Source organism: Aythya fuligula, chromosome 11, assembly GCF_009819795.1.
Source record: "Aythya fuligula isolate bAytFul2 chromosome 11, bAytFul2.pri, whole genome shotgun sequence".
NCBI lineage: Eukaryota > Metazoa > Chordata > Aves > Anseriformes > Anatidae > Aythya > Aythya fuligula.
In genome coordinates this window covers 21692059-21710162 of record NC_045569.1, presented here as the reverse complement: position 1 = coordinate 21710162, position 18104 = coordinate 21692059, and the positions used below count along the sequence as shown (strand labels likewise).

Genomic DNA, 18104 nt, shown 5'->3' with positions numbered 1-18104 from the left:
GTACAGGAAGTGTGTATGCTCTTTCAGATGATGCACCCCCCGATTTCAAAGTCCCTGAGCTGCACATTGGGTCAGTAGGCAGATCAAGTCTATAAAATCAATAACAGTAATACTCTCAGCATTGCTCCTTTTCACACTGAAGGATCTTTCTAAGGCTGTTTCTGGCGCACAATAAAGAGAGGCTCTCCCCTCCACTGCAGCCATTTTCACCATTATTGGGGTAGTACTGCTAGTGTACAGCCAGCTCAGAGCCCCATTGTGCTGGTACTGCATAAAATAAAGCACCAGCTCTGCCTTAGAGAATGTGACATCTGAAAGGCATTAAATAGAACAAGCAGTACCAAGGGGACAGTGTTCCAAAATTAATGGGAAATTTTAGCCTCAGCTCCTACGGGCATTGTTTACCAGTGCAGTTGTTCTCGAACAATGATGCCTCCTGCTTTCTTTCCCCAGGTGACATTGATCCCGACACATGATACTGAGGTGACAAGAGAATGGTACCAACAGACCCATGAGAAACAGCAGGAGCTAAACATCATGGTACTGGCAAGCAGCAGTACTGTTGTGATGCAGGACGAATCTTTCCCAGCCTGTAAGATCGAATTCTAAATCTCCCAGCCACACTTTGCGTTCATCCATTGACTCTTCAATCACCGATGCAACATCAGAGACACCATCTAATCACAGTCCAGTTCTCTGGTTTAGTCCTCTACATGGTTCCCATTTGTCAGGCAATCGGGTACCCATCTAGCTCAGCACTGGATGCCATGAAAAAGAAGTGCAGGGCTCTGTAATATTCTGGACTGAGCTAAGAGTTTGTGCAAGAGCAGTTGCAGGCCAGGGGCACTTCCACTTTCCCTGCTTTATTCTGCCGCCTGTACAGTTTCTGTAGACTATCTTGGCTGCCTTGCTGCTGTGAGAGCTTGTTCTACTCTCTTCCTGGCTGCCTTGCCATTTAACTTGTAGCACCATGAGCCTCATCTTTCTGGTGAGGGCTGAAGTGCTGCTGCTGCATGTTGACAGTGTTTGGGGGCAGGGAGACAGAGAAAAAAACTAATTCACAAAGCAAACCTACATGATGAGGGAAGGCCAAACCCTCCAACTGTAACATGACAGTGAAAGGCATTCTTCCATCTTCTATCCTGAGCATACAGGTGGTGTTCTGGGTGAGGGGGCCTGTACTCCAACCGGGCAGGGCCACCATTTGCCACCTCTGCAGGCTTCTATCCCAAATACTTTGGTTACAGACTCCTGCAACACCTGCTCGCTATGCTCAAGGAGCTGGGCTGAAGGACATGTTGGTTTTGGGGGGGGGAGGGGCAGCAGTGGGAGGGGAGAGTTCAGCCTGTTGCTCTTCGCTACAGGGAGCACATTCCTAACCTGCTAACTTGAGTTTTGCACACTAAGTGGGTAACTTACTCCTGCACATCAGCAGTGCGACAGGAGGAGGCACAGAGGGGCTGTTGCCTGAACAGTCACACTCAGTATCCAAACGCACAACTACAGCCCCCTCTAAAGCAGAAGGGCTGAAACAACCCGGCCTCTGTTGGCCTATGATAGTTGAGAAACCTCCCTGCCCTCGTAAACCAAAGGCTTTCCTGAGGAGTGTGGTGAGGCAGCTGAGGAACTCGCATGCTGTACTGAGATGCTGTTGTCTGGCCAGCGTAGCTGATGTGTGCCAGTTCTGCAAGCAGCAACAGTTTCCTTGCTACATGTATGCCAGTGGTCCAGCTTCTTAGCTGTGTTCAAGCTTTTGCTGCCCTCCCTAAGTGTGCCCAGGATGTGGGGAATAGAACCTGTGGTGTGAGGAAAGAGAACCCCTTTCCCAAAAACACTTGGGAGTAGTTTAGCAATTGTGTTAGCTCATAGATACTCCACAACTGTGGCAGGAGCATGCATAGCTGCCTGCACAGAATAGCTGCTGGCAAGGCTGTGCTGTGCATACCCTGCAGTTGCAGCTGGCAGCCTGTTGCTTGCACATCTATTGTGGACTTAGGTCCTTGCTGTATGGCCAGCCTGGCAGAGATGTAGTTGTGTGCCGTGAGTGCATCATTGCCACTGAACAGTCACCTAGAGGCTCCTTGGCATTCAAGCCCATTCCTGCTGTGGGGCTGCCAGCCCTTGCAGCGAGAGCAGCTCCAGGAGTGCTAGTGCTCAGGCATCTGTTCTGTAGCACCCGGGGAGCCTTTGCCACATCCTAGAGCACTGCAAGAGAGCCTTATCACAGGGATAACTTAAACTTTCTGTGCGTGAAAAAAGCGTGGTGGTGGGCTGTGAAAGAGACATGAGATGGAAAGCAATGCAGCAAGGCTTGGCATACAACTCAAAGTATTTCCATCTGCTGTGTTACCCGCTATGCTTGGCCTTGAGCCAAGATCTGATTCCATAATAAGCATCCCAGGACTATGTGCTGTGCTTGCCGGGGACACTTCAGTCTCTATGCTAGCATTTTCTAGCAGCTGATAGAAAGAAAATGCTGCTTAGAAGCCTGCTCCTAGACTAAAATGGAGTTTCTAGGGAAATGGTTTATTTTGCATTTAATTTATATATTTATTATTTTATCTTAAGCTGCATTTTGTTTGGATTTTTTAATTTATACGTGTTAACTTGACACTATGTGCTCTTGGTGTCAGCTCAGAGGTTTCTCAGTACAAATACTTAGATGCTGCAATTTAAAGAAGAACAACAAAAGACCACAGAGAAATGGGCAGAGTTTTTGCTGGCAGCAAAAGGGGGTCTCTGCTTGCAGCCTGCAAGGCTGTGTCTAAAACCCAGCAGCTGCAGGACAAAGCCTGAGGCCAGAAGCCCCTCCCCGAGGAGCAGCCAGCCCTTTTGATGCAGCCCTTGGTAGGAGCATGTGAGCTTACTCAGGGATTTATGAAATCCCTGCCCTGCGCTGTATTCACGTTAACCATGGAATCACAGTGTGTCTGCCAGAAGAATAAATGTCATTCTCTGTAACCCAATGGGGTCAAGTGTCTATGAATGTCGGGTACAGCAAGCAATTGCAGGCAGTAACAGACCTGCTCCTGTTTTCCCCAGGCACTGCTCTGGGGTTTTGCCTTCAGTGCTTTGGGGAGACCCTGGCTCACCTGCCAATAGCACTGGCTGGCAGCCAGCTGCAGGTGGAGGATGCAAAATGTTCAGTGCCAGGTAGTCAGAGCAACAAACGTGACATCTTCAGTGACTGGATCCCTGGATTCCTCAGTGTGGCTAGGGGTAAAAGCTAATGCACTAACTTTATACAGACCTACAAATGAATGTTTCTCAATTTTAAACTTGAAGCAGTTATGAATAAGAAGCAGTAATGGTGAGGCTTTGTAAGGTGCCTGCATCCTCCAGGAAGGAGTGACATGTTCCAGCAAAAACACCTGCCCTCCATGTGCTGTGCTCCAGCACTCCGCAGCTACGCTGCTTGGACTGCTCTATCCTACACCAGTTCATTTCCCTGTCTTCAAGACTCCACAATTTATTTATTTTTTAAGTCTTTTGTGGAAGTCTGTTGTGCCTCCAGCCTCTCTCTCTCCCATGAAATCTTCTGAAGCCATGGGGGAAAAGGACTTGTAAAAATGCCAAATTCTGAAGTCTGACTCCGCTCAGCCTGCAGGAGCCAGCAGAACCCATCCAGAGCCAGAGGTAATACAACACTATAGAGAGAAACAGTTAAACTCTGCTTTTGCTTGTTTCTGCATGTGGGCAACAACATGTAATCTTCCTGTATGTAATAGGTACAAAATACTATTTTAAACCAATAATTTAAAAAAAGTGAACGTCTCAACTGTATTGAAATGGCAACTTGTGCTCCCAGCTTCTATGCTAAATGTTTTAAAAACGGAGCCCTGATTCTTTTCTTCAGCATCATGTTTCTATTTGAATTTAGTTTCTTGACCTCTGTCCTTTTGCCCATTTCCATGTGAAACACTGTAACTAACTACTGTCAAGAGAGGAGCCCAACACATCAATAATAAAGCCACATTAATTGCGAACAAGAACACTTCCAGCTGTTTCAAACTGTTCTTTAAGTGAGTCTATCCTGTAGGCAGGGGGCATGCAGATCCTGCTGCCACACCAGCAGCCTTCCCTCGATGCTGGCCAGCTACTGCCCAACCTGAGTTCAGGCGGGCCTGGGTGATTGTGCTTATGCCACAATTTCACTCACAGCTGCTAAAACCTGTGACCCTGCCAAGAGGATACCCACGCCAGCGGTACAGACCTGCCTGGGACCCCGTCCTCCTTCCTCAGCTCCAGTGGGGTTTTTCACTGTTGCAGCTTTCGAAGATGTTTCCTGCCCATGTTTGGTTGGCCAAGGGCCAGGATGCAGCCCAGGTGCTCCATGCACAGCCACTCCAGTGGACACTGCAGGCAGCTGCCTTGCAGCACTAAGCCAGGCTCTCCCTGGTGGCTTCTGCACTTCTTGGGAATCACCATTCTGGCCAGCGTTCCTCAAACTGGTAGCATCCCCAGTCCTGTGGAAGGCACATCACAGCAGGGCCTGGCCAGGAGTCTGGCGCAAGCCAGCCAGGCAGGGCACCAGCATCAGGGACTCAGCTCAGGGACTGTGGACACTCAAGGCACTGACAGGGCACCAGGTGCTGCCCATCCTTAGCTCAACAGCACACCTTTGCACTACTGCAAAATTCTGCAGCCTCCCTCTGGAGGGAAAGACACTCTGTTTCAACTCTTCCGCTACTCAGCAGAACACTACCAGAGCAGCCTTCTGCCCTGCCTGTGCCAGGCAGCAGTCAGGAGGGGCTGATGCCCAGTCAGCTCTGCTCCTGCCTGGTGGTTCCCTGGAGGAAGCTCAGGGGCACAGTTGAATGCAGGGGAAAAAGAGAGCAGGGATTGGGCTGCAGACTCAGAAGGGGGGGCCACTGTGGCTGGGGAGCATATCACAGCTTATGCAGCTGTCACGGAGAAATGTCACGGAGAGCTTACAGCAGCCAGCACAGATTTGAGGAGCCAGAGCTGGCTTTGGCAGGATTAAACCAAAAACATCAGCTCCTAAAATTGTATCCAGAAATTATGCGCGCGCGCACACACATCCCAACCTCTGCTTTGTGACTCATAGCACTCACACCACCCATTTGTCTGGAAAGGTCTGGCTGGCCATCAATCACTGCTGCTTCTTAGTCAAGAAAAACACACTAAAGACTGCACTAAGATCAGACAGTTGTGCTCAGGTTTCACCACACACTCTGCAGGTGTTCAGGTGGAAGTGTTTGAGCACCATGAAAAACCACAAGCTTCTTGACAGAGCAGCTATTTAGCAGCTCTTTTAAAATAAAGGGCACTACTTGTTTTTAGCCTACCTATCAAAGGGAGTAGCCATAGACCAGAACCCTGTTCTGGCGCCACTGCAGGTAGCCCAGCTTCCTCCTTGGTTGCCTGTGGAAAGGTACCTGCCTTTAAGGACAGAACATTTGCCTCCAAAACACACATAAGCATTAGTCGGTACAACTAACCAGACTGCTTCCCTGTTACCCTGCCCTGCATCAGGAAGTCCTGTGATCCAACAAACTGTCTGGAGAACACCACTTAACAGGATTACCAGTATGCAAAGTACCAATGCAGCCAGATAACTGCTGGCTAGAGGACACCAGGAACCAAAAGACATAGTCTGATGTTGAAATTAGACACTAATGAGAATTGGTATACATATTTGCACTTAAGAGATATGAAGTTTTGTATTTTTCATCACAAGTACAAAAACCCTGTCTGGGCCCAATCTCTCATTGAGCTTGAGAGCCACAGCAGAGCCACAGCTGCCAGCTGCTTCCAAAGTGCTGCTCCCTTTTTATTTCCAGGTGAAGAAACAGGCTGAAGATTGGGGACCATTCTAAATAGAACTGCTTCTTTGTGAGTGGGAACAATCTATCTGGGATTTCAACCACTGCTGCACCCTGCAATCCCCTCTTGCAGGACCTGGCCTTCAGGGATGTGCCATAAAGGCCATCTTCAGTGCTTAGATGACCTGGCGTGTCCCGCAGCACCAGCTCGTGGGCAGTGCTACCACAGCAGTCACCCTGCCCAGATGTAGGAGCACAAGGAGACTGCAGGCAGCAGTCACTTTCTCTGGGGGAAAGGGCTCCCAACTACAAAGCACCAAGGCCCAGTTCACTGCCTGCGCTGCTTGTCAGTGTGGCAGGCAGGCAGCCAGCACTGAGCAAAGCCACTGACCATATTCTGGCAACGGGGAGGGAGCAGACAGGCAGACCTTCTAAGAGACTGCTGCAGAGTGAAACCACCCCACAGCAGGCTCCAGGCCCCTGAAGCCCATGCCAAGCAAATGCCCACTCAGCCCCTGCTGCGTGACCCGGCAGCCGGCATCTCGCTCAGCCCCCCCTGCGAGCAGCAGGTGATGGCGGGGCCTGCCCAGGCCACAGCCTCCGCTCCGCAGGTGCTGTCCCCAGGAACCGTCGGTTGCTGGCAGGAGCCAGGCCCCAGCAGGGCCTCGTCTGCGAGAGCGAGGTGTTGGCAGTGGCAGGACCACGTGCAAGCCTGGGGAGGGCTGTGGTGGGGCCACACAGCAGGATTGGTGCTTGGGCATCACCCGAGGGGCCCGTGGGGTCTGGAGAGCTACTCTGCTGCCAGCTCTCCCACAGCCAGCTCTTGGGGCCAGGGCACGCTGAAGCCTGGCAGCCTCAGTCAGACAGGCCAGGGTAGCTGGTCGGCAAGTCTTGACTTCAGGGTTGCCAACAGAAGCCAGAGAGCTTCTGTGCAGCATGTGGAAGGCCCTTTTCCCAGACCCCAGCACCCAAACCTGTAGAAAGGGGAGCTGGGTTTCCTCTTGGCACAGTGCTGCACTAAAAGCCACTGTAAGACTGCTGCATTTCAGGTACAAGTAGACATCACCATTCTTAAATATCCAAACTTGCAGGGAGGGTTTATCAGGCACAGGAAAGAGGACATGGTATGCAGGACATGCTTGGAACTGAAGGAAACATTTAGACCGGAGCTCCCATCCTACAGCAAACCATCATGGGCCCTGGGAAGCCATGACCTCTTCCTCAGTATGACCAGTTCTTCAGAGGAAAAAAGGTATCTGGCCTTCTCGAGCAGAGCCCCATGCCTGTGTGCTCACTTCATTTGTAACTAGTCTTGGCCACAGTTCCTCGTTCCTTCAGGGTGGACAAGAACAAGCAGTGCTTGCTGCCCTGGGCATCTGCAAGCTCTGGCACACACACACTGCTGCACTAGTCAGCATCAAAGGCAGACACCAGACCCACAGCAGAGATTTACTGTGAACGTACATCATCACAACACAGCGCAGAGATCTTTGGGCACAGCTTCACAAAAACATAAATCCTAGCTATAGACAAACACACAGACTTGTCCATAAATGCAGGAGGCGCAGGAAGCACAGTCCTGGCCTGCACTAAGGATGTAGCAGGGAAACCTGTGTCAATGTTGCCCTCAGGCTTGTGCTTGCAGGTCATTTACATAAATATGTATTAAATACTTTTCATTTTATATATAATAAAGATTTCACCTTATTGGTTTCTAACAATCCTGATTTGCTCAAATAGCAGTTTCTCTTAATTTCTGTCACCAAGACTTCAGAACTTTACCTTGCCTGACCCTTGGGGACTAGAAAAAACCCGTGTGTGCTCCCTGTACGCCCCTCTCAGGCTGGATCTCCAGGCTTCTGCCTGCCCCAGCCCAGCAGAAAAATATTCAAGTCCACTCCAGAGAGATTTCTTCTTGCAAGTGGCAGTCTTGAACCTGTTCCTCTCATTAAATTCTTTCCCACGCTCATTCAGAATGATTTCTCCTTTTCCTATTCTTCCCAACATGGACTCTCTGGATCTGTTTTTGGTGGCCAATGGTGGGCATCAAGAGAGGAAGGAAGGAACAGAGGAGGGTGGCGGTTGTGAAGAACCCAATTACTTTGGACCCAGAATGCCTTTCTCTGAAGGCTGTGGGCCAACAAATCTCTAGGGAGCATTTATCCCCTCTGGACTTACCACCCCAAAAGCCTTGACTCTACCAATCCTCTAACTCTGCTGTCCCAGCAAGCAAACAGCCCTGGGGACACCCTGCACCGATGCAGCGCCACATCCCTACTCCATGGAGGTGCTGTGCCAGTACTGAGACTGCATTTGTTTGTTTAACAGGGCAGATGGGGTGTTTGTTATCTCTTGCTGGTTGGCAAAGAGCTGGCTTCTGTCGGAGCGGAGCAGACTCTTCCACACCCCAGAGTCTTGTGGCCTTGGGATATGGCTTGTTCTGTGCTGCAGACAGCCAGCTGCATGAAGTGTTGTGCAGGAAGTTGGGCTGCCTCCAGGCTAGAAGCGCTTGCAGTGTACTGTCCAGCTAGCCGCTAGTTCTGCTGACCCTCCTGACGCATTGGCTGCAGCCCCTTCACGTTTGTCTCAGGAGGCAGTGGCTGCTCCTGGCACGGCTGAGCAGACAGAAGCTGGCCTGGCAGAGCGCTGTCCCCCAGTGGCTCCTTGCCCATATGCTCTGGGTCCAACACCTCTCCCAGCAACTCGTCTTCACAGGGCACCAAGATGTTCTTGGACAGCCCTGACTGACTCAGGCCAGTCATTCCCCCTGAATACCCTTCACCTGGCTCTGCTCTCTCTCCAGCTGGCCTTATCTCAGACTCTGCATGACACTTTGGTTTCCCTGTGTTACTTGGGTCTAGCATTTTCCCAGATGATTCTTCTTCATCCAGCGCCAGCACACTGTTCTTCTCTGGGTTAGAGTTCTTGTCAGCCAGCTCCTTGCACAGCTCCAGGACCCCACCTGGCTCTGGGCCCTCACTCCAGGTCAGCATTTCTGGGGCACTTGGCTCAGCCACTGACAACCCAGACACCCCCTCCTCCACATCAAGCCCTCCTCTGTCAGGTTCTCTCTCTCCTTGCTCAGGGGACTGGCTATTCAGCTGCTCCTCGCTTTTTGGGGGACTGATGGAAAGTTTCTCGGTGAAGCTGAAACGAGCACAGCTGTCCGAAGAGGTTGGGGAGGACGGGCCTGCACTGGAGACGGTACTGGAGGGACCACTGCTGTCTGCAAAAAGGAAGAGAAATCTTAAACATGTAGTTGATATTTCCCCAGCCCAAAGCCTGAGCAAACCCAAGCTGTTGCAGTCCCACAAGTTCTAGAAGCAATGGGTGAGGGTCACCTACATGCCATGCACCCTGGTAGGTGCTTGCAGCTGCTGTTAGATGTGCTTCTGGCAGCTCAGCTGATGAAAACACAAGCACAAACACCACACTTACATCTTGTCATACAGTTTATCTATAATGCCAACACATCACATGTGAAATCTGATGTTGGGCTTTGAGCTGAAAAGCAGTTTCTTTCATTCCTTCATTATTATGGGACACTTTAACTTTGGTGCCCTTGCTACCTGAAGCACAAAATCCCTGAATGTTGAACTAGAGTTGCCACTGGAAGAAGAAATATTGCTTCACCACCAATGTTTGGCTTTGTTTTGTTTCTTTTGTTGTTGTTTGTTTGTTTTCATTGTTTGAGTGAAACCAGAGAAGAGATTTAGATTATATCTAGTCCAATGAATGGGGGAGGATTAAACAACTGTACACCGGATCAGTTTCTTGGCCTTGCTCCCTACACAGCTCAGTACACACTACTCCTGGAACAAGGAGTGTATGGCAAGAAGAGTGGAACCGCCCTTTCAGTGGCAACACTGACTTGTGTTATTAATGCATTTGCTGTGAAACCGTTTGATAAGCCCTTTGAGTTCCAGCCAGATTTGCAAAAGGAATTAACAACAGTCACTACCTCTGCAGAGGCTGTGGCAAGTGAGGCTCAGGAGCTACAGAAAAGCCCGTAAGTGAAGAACTAAATGACAGGCTGTCCAAAGTGGAGTTCTGGGTGAGGCATGTATGTGTTTGATAGGGTATGGAAGGTGCTTCCACATGCTGACACTGAGTTGGACACGTGTCACAGAGAAGCAAGGAACTTGAGTTAAAAATGAAGTGCATTCAGGCTATGTCCTATTGCACTCAGGAGAGGATGCCTGGGGAGAGAGCATCTATCCAACAGTGGATTTCCCTGTGATATACAATGCTATATATAGAGTTCCTTTTTCCATCTTTCTTTGGTAGCTTTCTTACAGGGCATGAGACTTCCTTCCCCTTTCTGTTTTTGTTCCTTCAAAGCCAAAGCATAAAAACCCTGAATACCAATACGTGGCTTTCAGCATTTGGCACCCTCTGCTCCCCTCTTCATCCCCGATCAAGACGCAAGCACACTCACACCAAGGGGGCTTATCCGAACGCTGGCGCAATGGGAAAGAGGATGATGACAGGATTCGCTGAGACATAAAGGGGTCCCCTGGTATCTGGTTGCCAATCATTGAATCAAACAAAGCTTCAAGAAAAACAAACAAACAAACACACACACACAAACAAAGAAAAAAAATATACAGATCAGTAACATTCAGACAGAGAGATAAAGGAAAGGCCACACTGGGTCAAACCAGAGACTACATAGCCCAGTAGCCAGTAGCACGCATTCAGGAAAGAGCTTAAGAGTGCACATTCAGAGCCATGCTTGCCCCCAGCCCCTGGGAATCCAACCCTCAGATTTACCCAGCTGGAGTTTGTATCCACATCACTGTATTTATCAGCTGCAGACAGACCTGGCTGATCACTTATTGCCAGTCCTGTCTGCAGACTGATCTGCCCCAAAAATGTGAAAGACCAGAAGGCCTTAACTGACTGCTTGCCTCAGCTCTGCTCTGCCCTACCCATAAACAAGCCCACCTCATCAGTACCTGCGGTAGACTGGACATGTGACTCACTGCAACTCCTGCACACAGCCGTCAGGAACTCATTGACCTGTCGCAAAGAGAGGGAGTTGTGCAGGGTCTCCAGGGGATAAATGGTAGGAACCATGGAACAGCCTTCAAAACCTGGAAAGAAACCCAATCAGAAAATGAATTGAGCAAACAACAACCCAAATCCATGCAGGACTGCTCATGGCTTAAGGAGCTTGGCAGTCTAGGAATCAAACAACAGCCACTCTCAGGCCTAAAGTCACCTTTCCTTTTCTAGGTCAAGAAAATCACCATTAGGCAATCACATGCAGTAACAGACCTGAAAGCAAGCATCCAGGCACACGCAAAAGGAGGAGAAGGAGAAGGAACCATATCTAGCAGCATCAACCTTTGCTGCGATACTCGTGACTTTTTCACTAAAATATCTGTTTATGACAGAGAACTCGGCATAGTTCCCCACAGTTTGCAGAAGCTAAAGACAATTTGAGTGAAGTCAACAGAATTTCCATGAAGATTCCTGCCATTAGTGATACTCCAGCCTGGGACACAGTCCACCCCTCTCACTATCAGTGAGCTAGAGCACACTGCTACCAATGCAGGGAGTGGGAAAAGAACCTCCCTCTCCCACAGCAGGCCCTCCAGTGTACACCTGACAGAACTCTCCCCCAAGGAAGGGCTGGGCAACAGTTTGAATTTTTTGTCCCATAAAGACTGCATTTCCAGCAAACCCAGAATTACCAGAAATAGGTATCTCAACATTTAACAGACACTTGCTTACAGCTAAGCTACATCACAGCCACTGACAAGAAATTCTTTGCTATTCAAGCCAGCAGAATATTATGGCAAAGCGTATCCCTCTTCATCCAAGCTTCTTGGCAATGCTTTGGGGCACCAAGCCAACGTGAATCTGTCAGAGGAGCAAGGAAGAAACACATGAGGCTCTGGACACATGGGAATGCCTCCTTTTGCTCTGCCTCTTGTGTTTAAAGACCTCTATACTTATGCTTAGGTTTCCTATTCTGTGACTCCCCAAACTCCCTCTGAGAAGCCCAGAAAAAAAAAATGGTGAAGGAATCATATCTGTATCTGTTCTTACAGGTAAGGAAGATTGCTTAGAAAAGCAAAAAGAGCAACAGCTTTTGATGCACTACTGTGTCAGGACTGCTGCCCAGCACACTGACAGGCTAAAATTGGTCCATGCAGCTTGACAGCACCTGCTAAGAAGATCAAGAGTACCTGGAGTATCTGCTAAAAGTAGACATTGTTCCAATCACTTCCAGGTTTCATTGGACGCTCTCTGCTCAAACACACTCACCTAACCCAGTTCTGCAAGAGGCAAGGAGTGCAAGCCAGCAGATGGTATTTAGAGTGAATCTACATACAATACAAGGAGGCTACAGACCAGATCATCACCAGTTTGCAGTGCTGCAGAGACATTCACTACCATCTTAACAGCTACTGGAGATAAAGAACCCTACAGCCAGCCCGGAGAGGTTACCTATGCCACAAAGAGCCTACAAACATTAATTCAAGACGTAAGGATAACAAATCTTTGACTGGAACAAAGGAATGTAAGACAGAAAAAACACCATTGTCTTCTGTCCCTTGCTGAGAAATCCTTTGAGCAGAAAGGCTGAATAAGGAATATTGTTTACTTAATTATTTTCTGAAAAGCATCCTGGAGACAGATCTAAAAGGAAAAGGGTAAGGTGAAGACTTAAAAGACCAGAAGAGTGGAGATGGTGTTGGAGCAGCACAGGAGAGGCTAATGTCAGTTCACAACAGAACCTGATTTAAGAGAAGCCAAAGCCAGCTCAACTATCTAGGTCTCCAAAGAAAAAGGGAAGAAGATTAAATATAACATAGGGCAAAGCAATGTTGTTACAAGATACGTTGGAGGCATCGACAGGGATGTGAGTGCATGGGCATGCCTCTAACATAGAGAAGAAATCAAATGTCCAATGTCAAAGGAAACATGTGACACCGACACCACCACTGATGTGAATCAATACACCTAGATCCCAGAAGTGCCAAATGCCTGATAGCACAGATCTGTCCAGCAATATGTGATCTCACTGCTCTCAAGAAAGTGGAGGAAAAGGTGGATCTTTCCGTTCTTAAGGGGAAGCACTACATTTACAGTTTTCAAGCAAGGCCTCTCATTTATATATGGCAGCCCACTGCCCTGCACACTTCTCTTTACCTGCCGCTTTGCTGTGGTGAGGCCAACAACAGCAGTTTCAAGCAGAAGTTATCGTTATAGACTATAGTTCTTGTATCACAACAGTAGTAGGAGTCCAAAGCAAAGGCTCTGACCACTGTTGCATAACACATGCTTAGCGAAGAACTGGCACCTTGGGGAAGAGGCAACAAATAAACAAAGCACGAGTGGAAAACACATGAACCTTTCCAATTTGACAGCTACTCAGTGCTGACAGCTCAGCTTCTGATGATACTTCCTGAACTCTTTTTCTTGGGGCCTGCTGGGCAGGAGTTTGTGATGGGGATGATAGCACAAGAAAGTGAACAGAATTTCATTCATTTTATACCAAACAGCAGCCCACAGCCATTTTTCATTTAATTCAGGTTTGTCTACAGTAGCTGCACTAGGGATGCAGACAGTAATCTGCTTCCTCCAGTTAGATCTACCTGCAGAAAGAGGCACATGTCTGGGCTCTGCAGACCAGAGTAGCTAGAAACAACTCCCAAGCTCAGCTGTAATCTCCTCTGGGCAAGAAGAACAGCATGGCTATGGCTCTCAATTTTCTGTTCAGTAAAATAAAATAAATTGGCTTTAAGAGTTGAGTAAACAAGATTTGGTAATGGAAAAAACCTTAAGATACTCAAGACAGAGGAGTCTGCATTATTTTGGATGTCCAAGGAGACTACATGTGATGTGGAGGAATCTGAATGATAACACAGGAGCAGCCTGACACAGCAGCAGAGAGCACAGGACTGCCCCAAGAGCTGTTCTACAGGTAAGAGCACTGGGAGGTACAACCCAGTGCTCTTACAACAGGATTACAAGTCCTGTTTCAATTCTCCCAGCTATGCTGATGCCAAAGCTGAAAGCCCCATCACATTACAGCTGAGTCAACAACATTCCCATTTCAGCTCTCCCCCTGGCAGTTTCTTGGCAAATGCGCACATCACCACACTCTGTCAGAGCCTCTACTCTATATAACTACAGTTTATGAAGAAGTCTTCCAATTGCTGAAGGAGAGTGTGACTCTCACCTTAGAGTAGGGCTTTCAGAGCTGCCCAGTACCAACACACAATGCTTTAAAAGACTTTAATAAAACGACGACTTGGGTATAAGGACCCTTTTGCAGAGATTACCAAGCACACTACACTATATAAAGCCAATGGAGACCTGAACCTGTCTCACGTCCTCCATTTAATCCAGAGAATCCCAGTTTTCTAGGAGATTCCAGCAGGCAGTAGGAACACAGATGCAACTCTTGTGAACAGTTAGCAGATGACCCCAAAGAAAGGGTCAAGAAGCACCACCTTTTGTATGAACATAATGATGAATTCTGAAGCAGCCAACACCTACTTTATGATTACATGGCCTGAACTCCAGGCAAATACATCACAGATCACCGGGTGAACCCTCCGTGCTGTATTACTCTACTGCCCTTTCACTGCAGATCCAACAGGTATTTTTCATCTATCGAGCTGTATCTCCTCCAGTCACCCTGAGGTCTATATAATGGAAGAAGGGAGGAACAAGAGAGAAAGAAAACAAGACTTTGAATTCACAAGCATCTTCTTGATTACTACTGATGTCCCAGTCTACAAGAAAAAATAAAAGGGCAAAACCTTGAGTAAATCAACACCATTTCATTAAGTGGAAGCACCTGATTTGACTCAAGGTAACACAAAGTTTCCTAAAATATGTGTGTGTTCCAAAGAGACCAGCAGAAAGTTTACTGTTCGATATGAGTTCGGAAAGTTGAGTTTATATGGAATGCGTTTCCTCACAGAATGAAATCGGCACCTGTGTGATTACCCCTTAGAACTGGTAATTCATCAGCTCACCTGGGAGCCAGCAGAATTTGTGGCTATGTCACATAAGCAGTTTTCAAGTAGTCCAAATGGCATGTTCCTCAGCTTTACTAAGACTGAGCTCAGGTCCCAAATATGGCAAGCATCTGCACTAACAGAGTAGGCTACTTAAAAGAGAGAAGGCACTGGCTGCTCCAACAGGCTGGTAAGTAGAAAGCATCCAGACTGCTGTCAGCCAACACAGACAGAGGCCAGAGAAGGCTCAGGTAAGAATTCTTTTGGTCCAAAGCAATCCTTGTTGAGGATTATATTTTTGTCTGAGTTCTGAACATTAGTATACATTGATAAGCAGAAGTTACCAAGATACTACGCATGTCTTCAGTTGTGAAATCTACGTTGGAGGGGAAGGAGTACCTATTCCTTTGCAGCGGAGATCCGGAAAGCAGGAGGCAGACCAATGGCACCAATACATCCCCAAATGGTCTCTATGCCAAAGGTCTGTAAGTCAGCTCTTCCGGAGTAAAGAAGCACTCGCCTCAGTCTTAGCAAAGATCCTGAAGGGGATGGGAGAAAGAACACTCGGCAAGTTCCCCCTCCAAATGCCCGGTCAGTCAAGCTTTACTGTGTTGGGGAGCTTCAACATGGCACGTATATCTGTATGTGTTCATATATGCGTACATAATACGTACATTAAATACATTTTTCATGTCCATACCTACATGAAGGACTTTTGCTAAGCAGCCTTTCTAAATTTAAGCCTGTGCAGTCAGCCTGAAGGTCTATTCTCGTTCAGTATCTCTCTGCCCACAGTGCCAGAAGTGGATATTCACGATGGCAGTATGAGACATGACAGCATGTAGCGACTCCTTCCCCAAACACTCCCCCAACCTCCAGAGACCTGCGGCTCAGAACTGTTCTGAACCTAATGTGTCTCTTCCAAGACATTCTCCAGTCTCCCCTTAAACTCAGTTATGCTTTTAACACCCCCATGAAGTGCTGTGAGGAGTTCCACTCTGTGAGAAAAAATCACTTCTGTCTGATGTGCCTCCTACGTAGTCTATTAGAAAACTCGTAGCTCTTGTACTGGAGCAGAGACTGAACTGCAGATCCCCCTACCACCTCTCTCCAGACCATCCAGACTACTATTAAAATCACTCTTCCCAGACTTTCTACCTTTTCCGTATCTTTCCCGGTGGTGATGGTTAGCTCAGAGCCCATCATTTTATGTATGAATTTGGGTCAGTTTCTCCCTGTTATTCTAAATTTATTTACAGTGAATATCACCTGCTGTTTTACTGCCCAGTCACTCATTATCACACGGTCCTTCTGTGCGTCTTCACAGCTGATCTTTGCCCTTACTACTGCTGTAATTCAGTACCAACACAAGCTCACTTCACGATCTTCCTTTTTTTTTTTTTTTTTTTTTTAACTAGATGAGCACATGTTCCCAGACCAATCACTTCAAGGCTTCACCATTGATCTCTCCAACCACAGATGCTCGCTACAAACTTCAACTCCCTGTTTCTTTCTTTTAATTCTTTTGTGTGGACAGAAGTACAGTTGAGAGATGAGAAAAAGTTGATAGGAATACCTAGTTTTTACAAAGGGGGGGAAGTAGAACTGTCAGCTACAGAGAGAGGAGAAACTTTTCAAGGAAGAACCCCAGCAGGAATTCCAAACATGTTAATTAACTGTGGGCTGGATGACGCTCAGACAGGGAAAACAGCAGAAAAAAAGAACTTAACGAGCGCAGAGATCTGATTTCCTCACAGGAAAGCTCTTATGTCGATGCGCACAGCTCATAGCTTGGCTGCATTAGGATAGGTGGCACAACCCAGCATCAGCCTGCAATATTTGGAGTATCACTGCCCAAAGTGCTGAGTTCATTTCCTCTCTCTCCAGGAGCTCACAGGAGGTGGTTGAGATCTGCAGCAGGGGAAACTCAGCTTTGGCTTTGGAACAGTCTGCTTTGTTCCAGCATTTCATCCCTTCAAGCAGTTCTGATCCTCTTTAGTACTTGTTGCTAGGAGACCAGGGATTGTCCTAATTATAGATGAAAAGCAACTGCCATCTCCAAATTGACTACTTTACAGAAAGAGCCATATCAAGAAAAAAATAGACCAAATATGAAAAACTCTGAGTTCCAGGCTCTGAAAATTGCTTGATCCTGGTGCTTCACTACATAAAAAGCTATACTAGGTCTACCCTACTCCTTCCACCTATGAGTCTGAATGAAAAAGGAAGTCCATGCATCACACCACACAGCTCAGCAAGCCACATGCACCAAGCAGGTTTTATGGTGCAGGGTGAACATTAACAGCCAGCCCTAGCTAGCTGCCCCTCTCAGAGAGGAATCTTTTTACTTTTCTCCGGAGCAGGGAGACGTCAACGCATCAGACTTCCCACCCATGCTAGATGCTGACAAATACCCAAGAAATAGTAGCAGACTTTTATAACATCTGGATTCAATAGTGAAATCACCTACATCTTCCCACCAGACACATGACACGCTGCAAACATCCTAACAGGCAGAACAGATGCCATGCAATGCAGACAAACAGAGGCTCGGTGTCTACTCTAGCTTAACTTGGTCTCTCTATAAGTAACACAATCCCACAAGCAGTCACTTTCCCTGAATTTCCACACCAAGTTCACCCTGCATGTGAGCAGCTGCAGTGCATCCTTAATCCTTCTTCCCACACTCTTATTATCCATTTTGGTTCCTCCATTAATAATGGGACACCAAGGAGCACCCTGCTGAGACCTGGAGAGGCATATCATGTCAGCAGGGCATCACACTGGTAGAAGCACAGCATTTCACTTGAAGGAAGCTTATGGGCTTACCCTAGCTAAAGGAAGGAGGCAATGAACAATTGCCTAGGATGGAAAGAGCAGAGTTAGAGCTACACAAAGAGCACTGGCTCCACGTGAAAAGGCAACTTCCTAAAGCTCCAAAACCGCTGGGTGCAACAGCCCACACGCCTTGCTGCAGCAGCCACCCAGAGATTTAAGGGATGCAGTGAGGGAAAGGCTTTCCTTTTTTAGAAGCAAAGCATACTTTGCATTTCCAAGCAGACAGTGGTCCCTACTCAGCTACAAGAGCACGGGACCAAGGCAGCTGCAGCGTGCAGTACCGTAAAGACACTCCAAGTCATCCTGCCCTGAGATCAGCCAGCTCCTGAAGAGGCGCAGGTGGTAGGAGCACTGCTGGAGGTGATGGGCTAGAGTGGCATCCAGTGAGATGTTCCGGCTCGTGGCATAGTCAGAGGAAAAACGGCGCAGCAACTGGGCAACGTGGTGGTGCTCAAACGCATCTGGAGGAAAGGGGGCCATAAAGAGTGAGAGGAGT

At 48.0% G+C, this 18104-nt stretch overlaps 2 protein-coding genes across 11 annotated transcripts in view; one reads left to right on the top strand and one right to left on the bottom strand.

Annotated features, from left to right (window-relative positions):
• The window catches only part of MAP1A (microtubule associated protein 1A), a 60897-nt gene extending 56903 nt beyond the window's left edge, over positions 1 to 3994 (top strand). For both annotated transcript variants that reach the window (XM_032194856.1, XM_032194857.1), the window contains one exon: positions 454 to 3994. In XM_032194856.1, coding sequence (XP_032050747.1) covers positions 454 to 609 — 156 coding nt within the window. In that variant the 3' untranslated portion in view covers positions 610 to 3994. The remainder of the gene's footprint in view (positions 1 to 453) is intronic.
• A 2863-nt stretch (positions 3995 to 6857) lies between these two features.
• Positions 6858 to 18104, bottom strand: part of PPIP5K1 (diphosphoinositol pentakisphosphate kinase 1) — a 54319-nt gene continuing 43072 nt past the window's right edge. For 5 of the 9 annotated variants that reach the window (XM_032194586.1, XM_032194587.1, XM_032194585.1 and 2 more), the window contains 4 exons: positions 17890 to 18069; positions 10745 to 10882; positions 10225 to 10338; positions 6858 to 9012 (listed from right to left, as the gene is read on the bottom strand). In XM_032194586.1, coding sequence (XP_032050477.1) covers positions 8321 to 9012; positions 10225 to 10338; positions 10745 to 10882; positions 17890 to 18069 — 1124 coding nt within the window. In that variant the 3' untranslated portion in view covers positions 6858 to 8320. The remainder of the gene's footprint in view (positions 9013 to 10224; positions 10339 to 10744; positions 10883 to 17889; positions 18070 to 18104) is intronic. The other 4 variants (XM_032194591.1, XM_032194592.1, XM_032194593.1 and 1 more) reach the window with 2 other exon arrangements.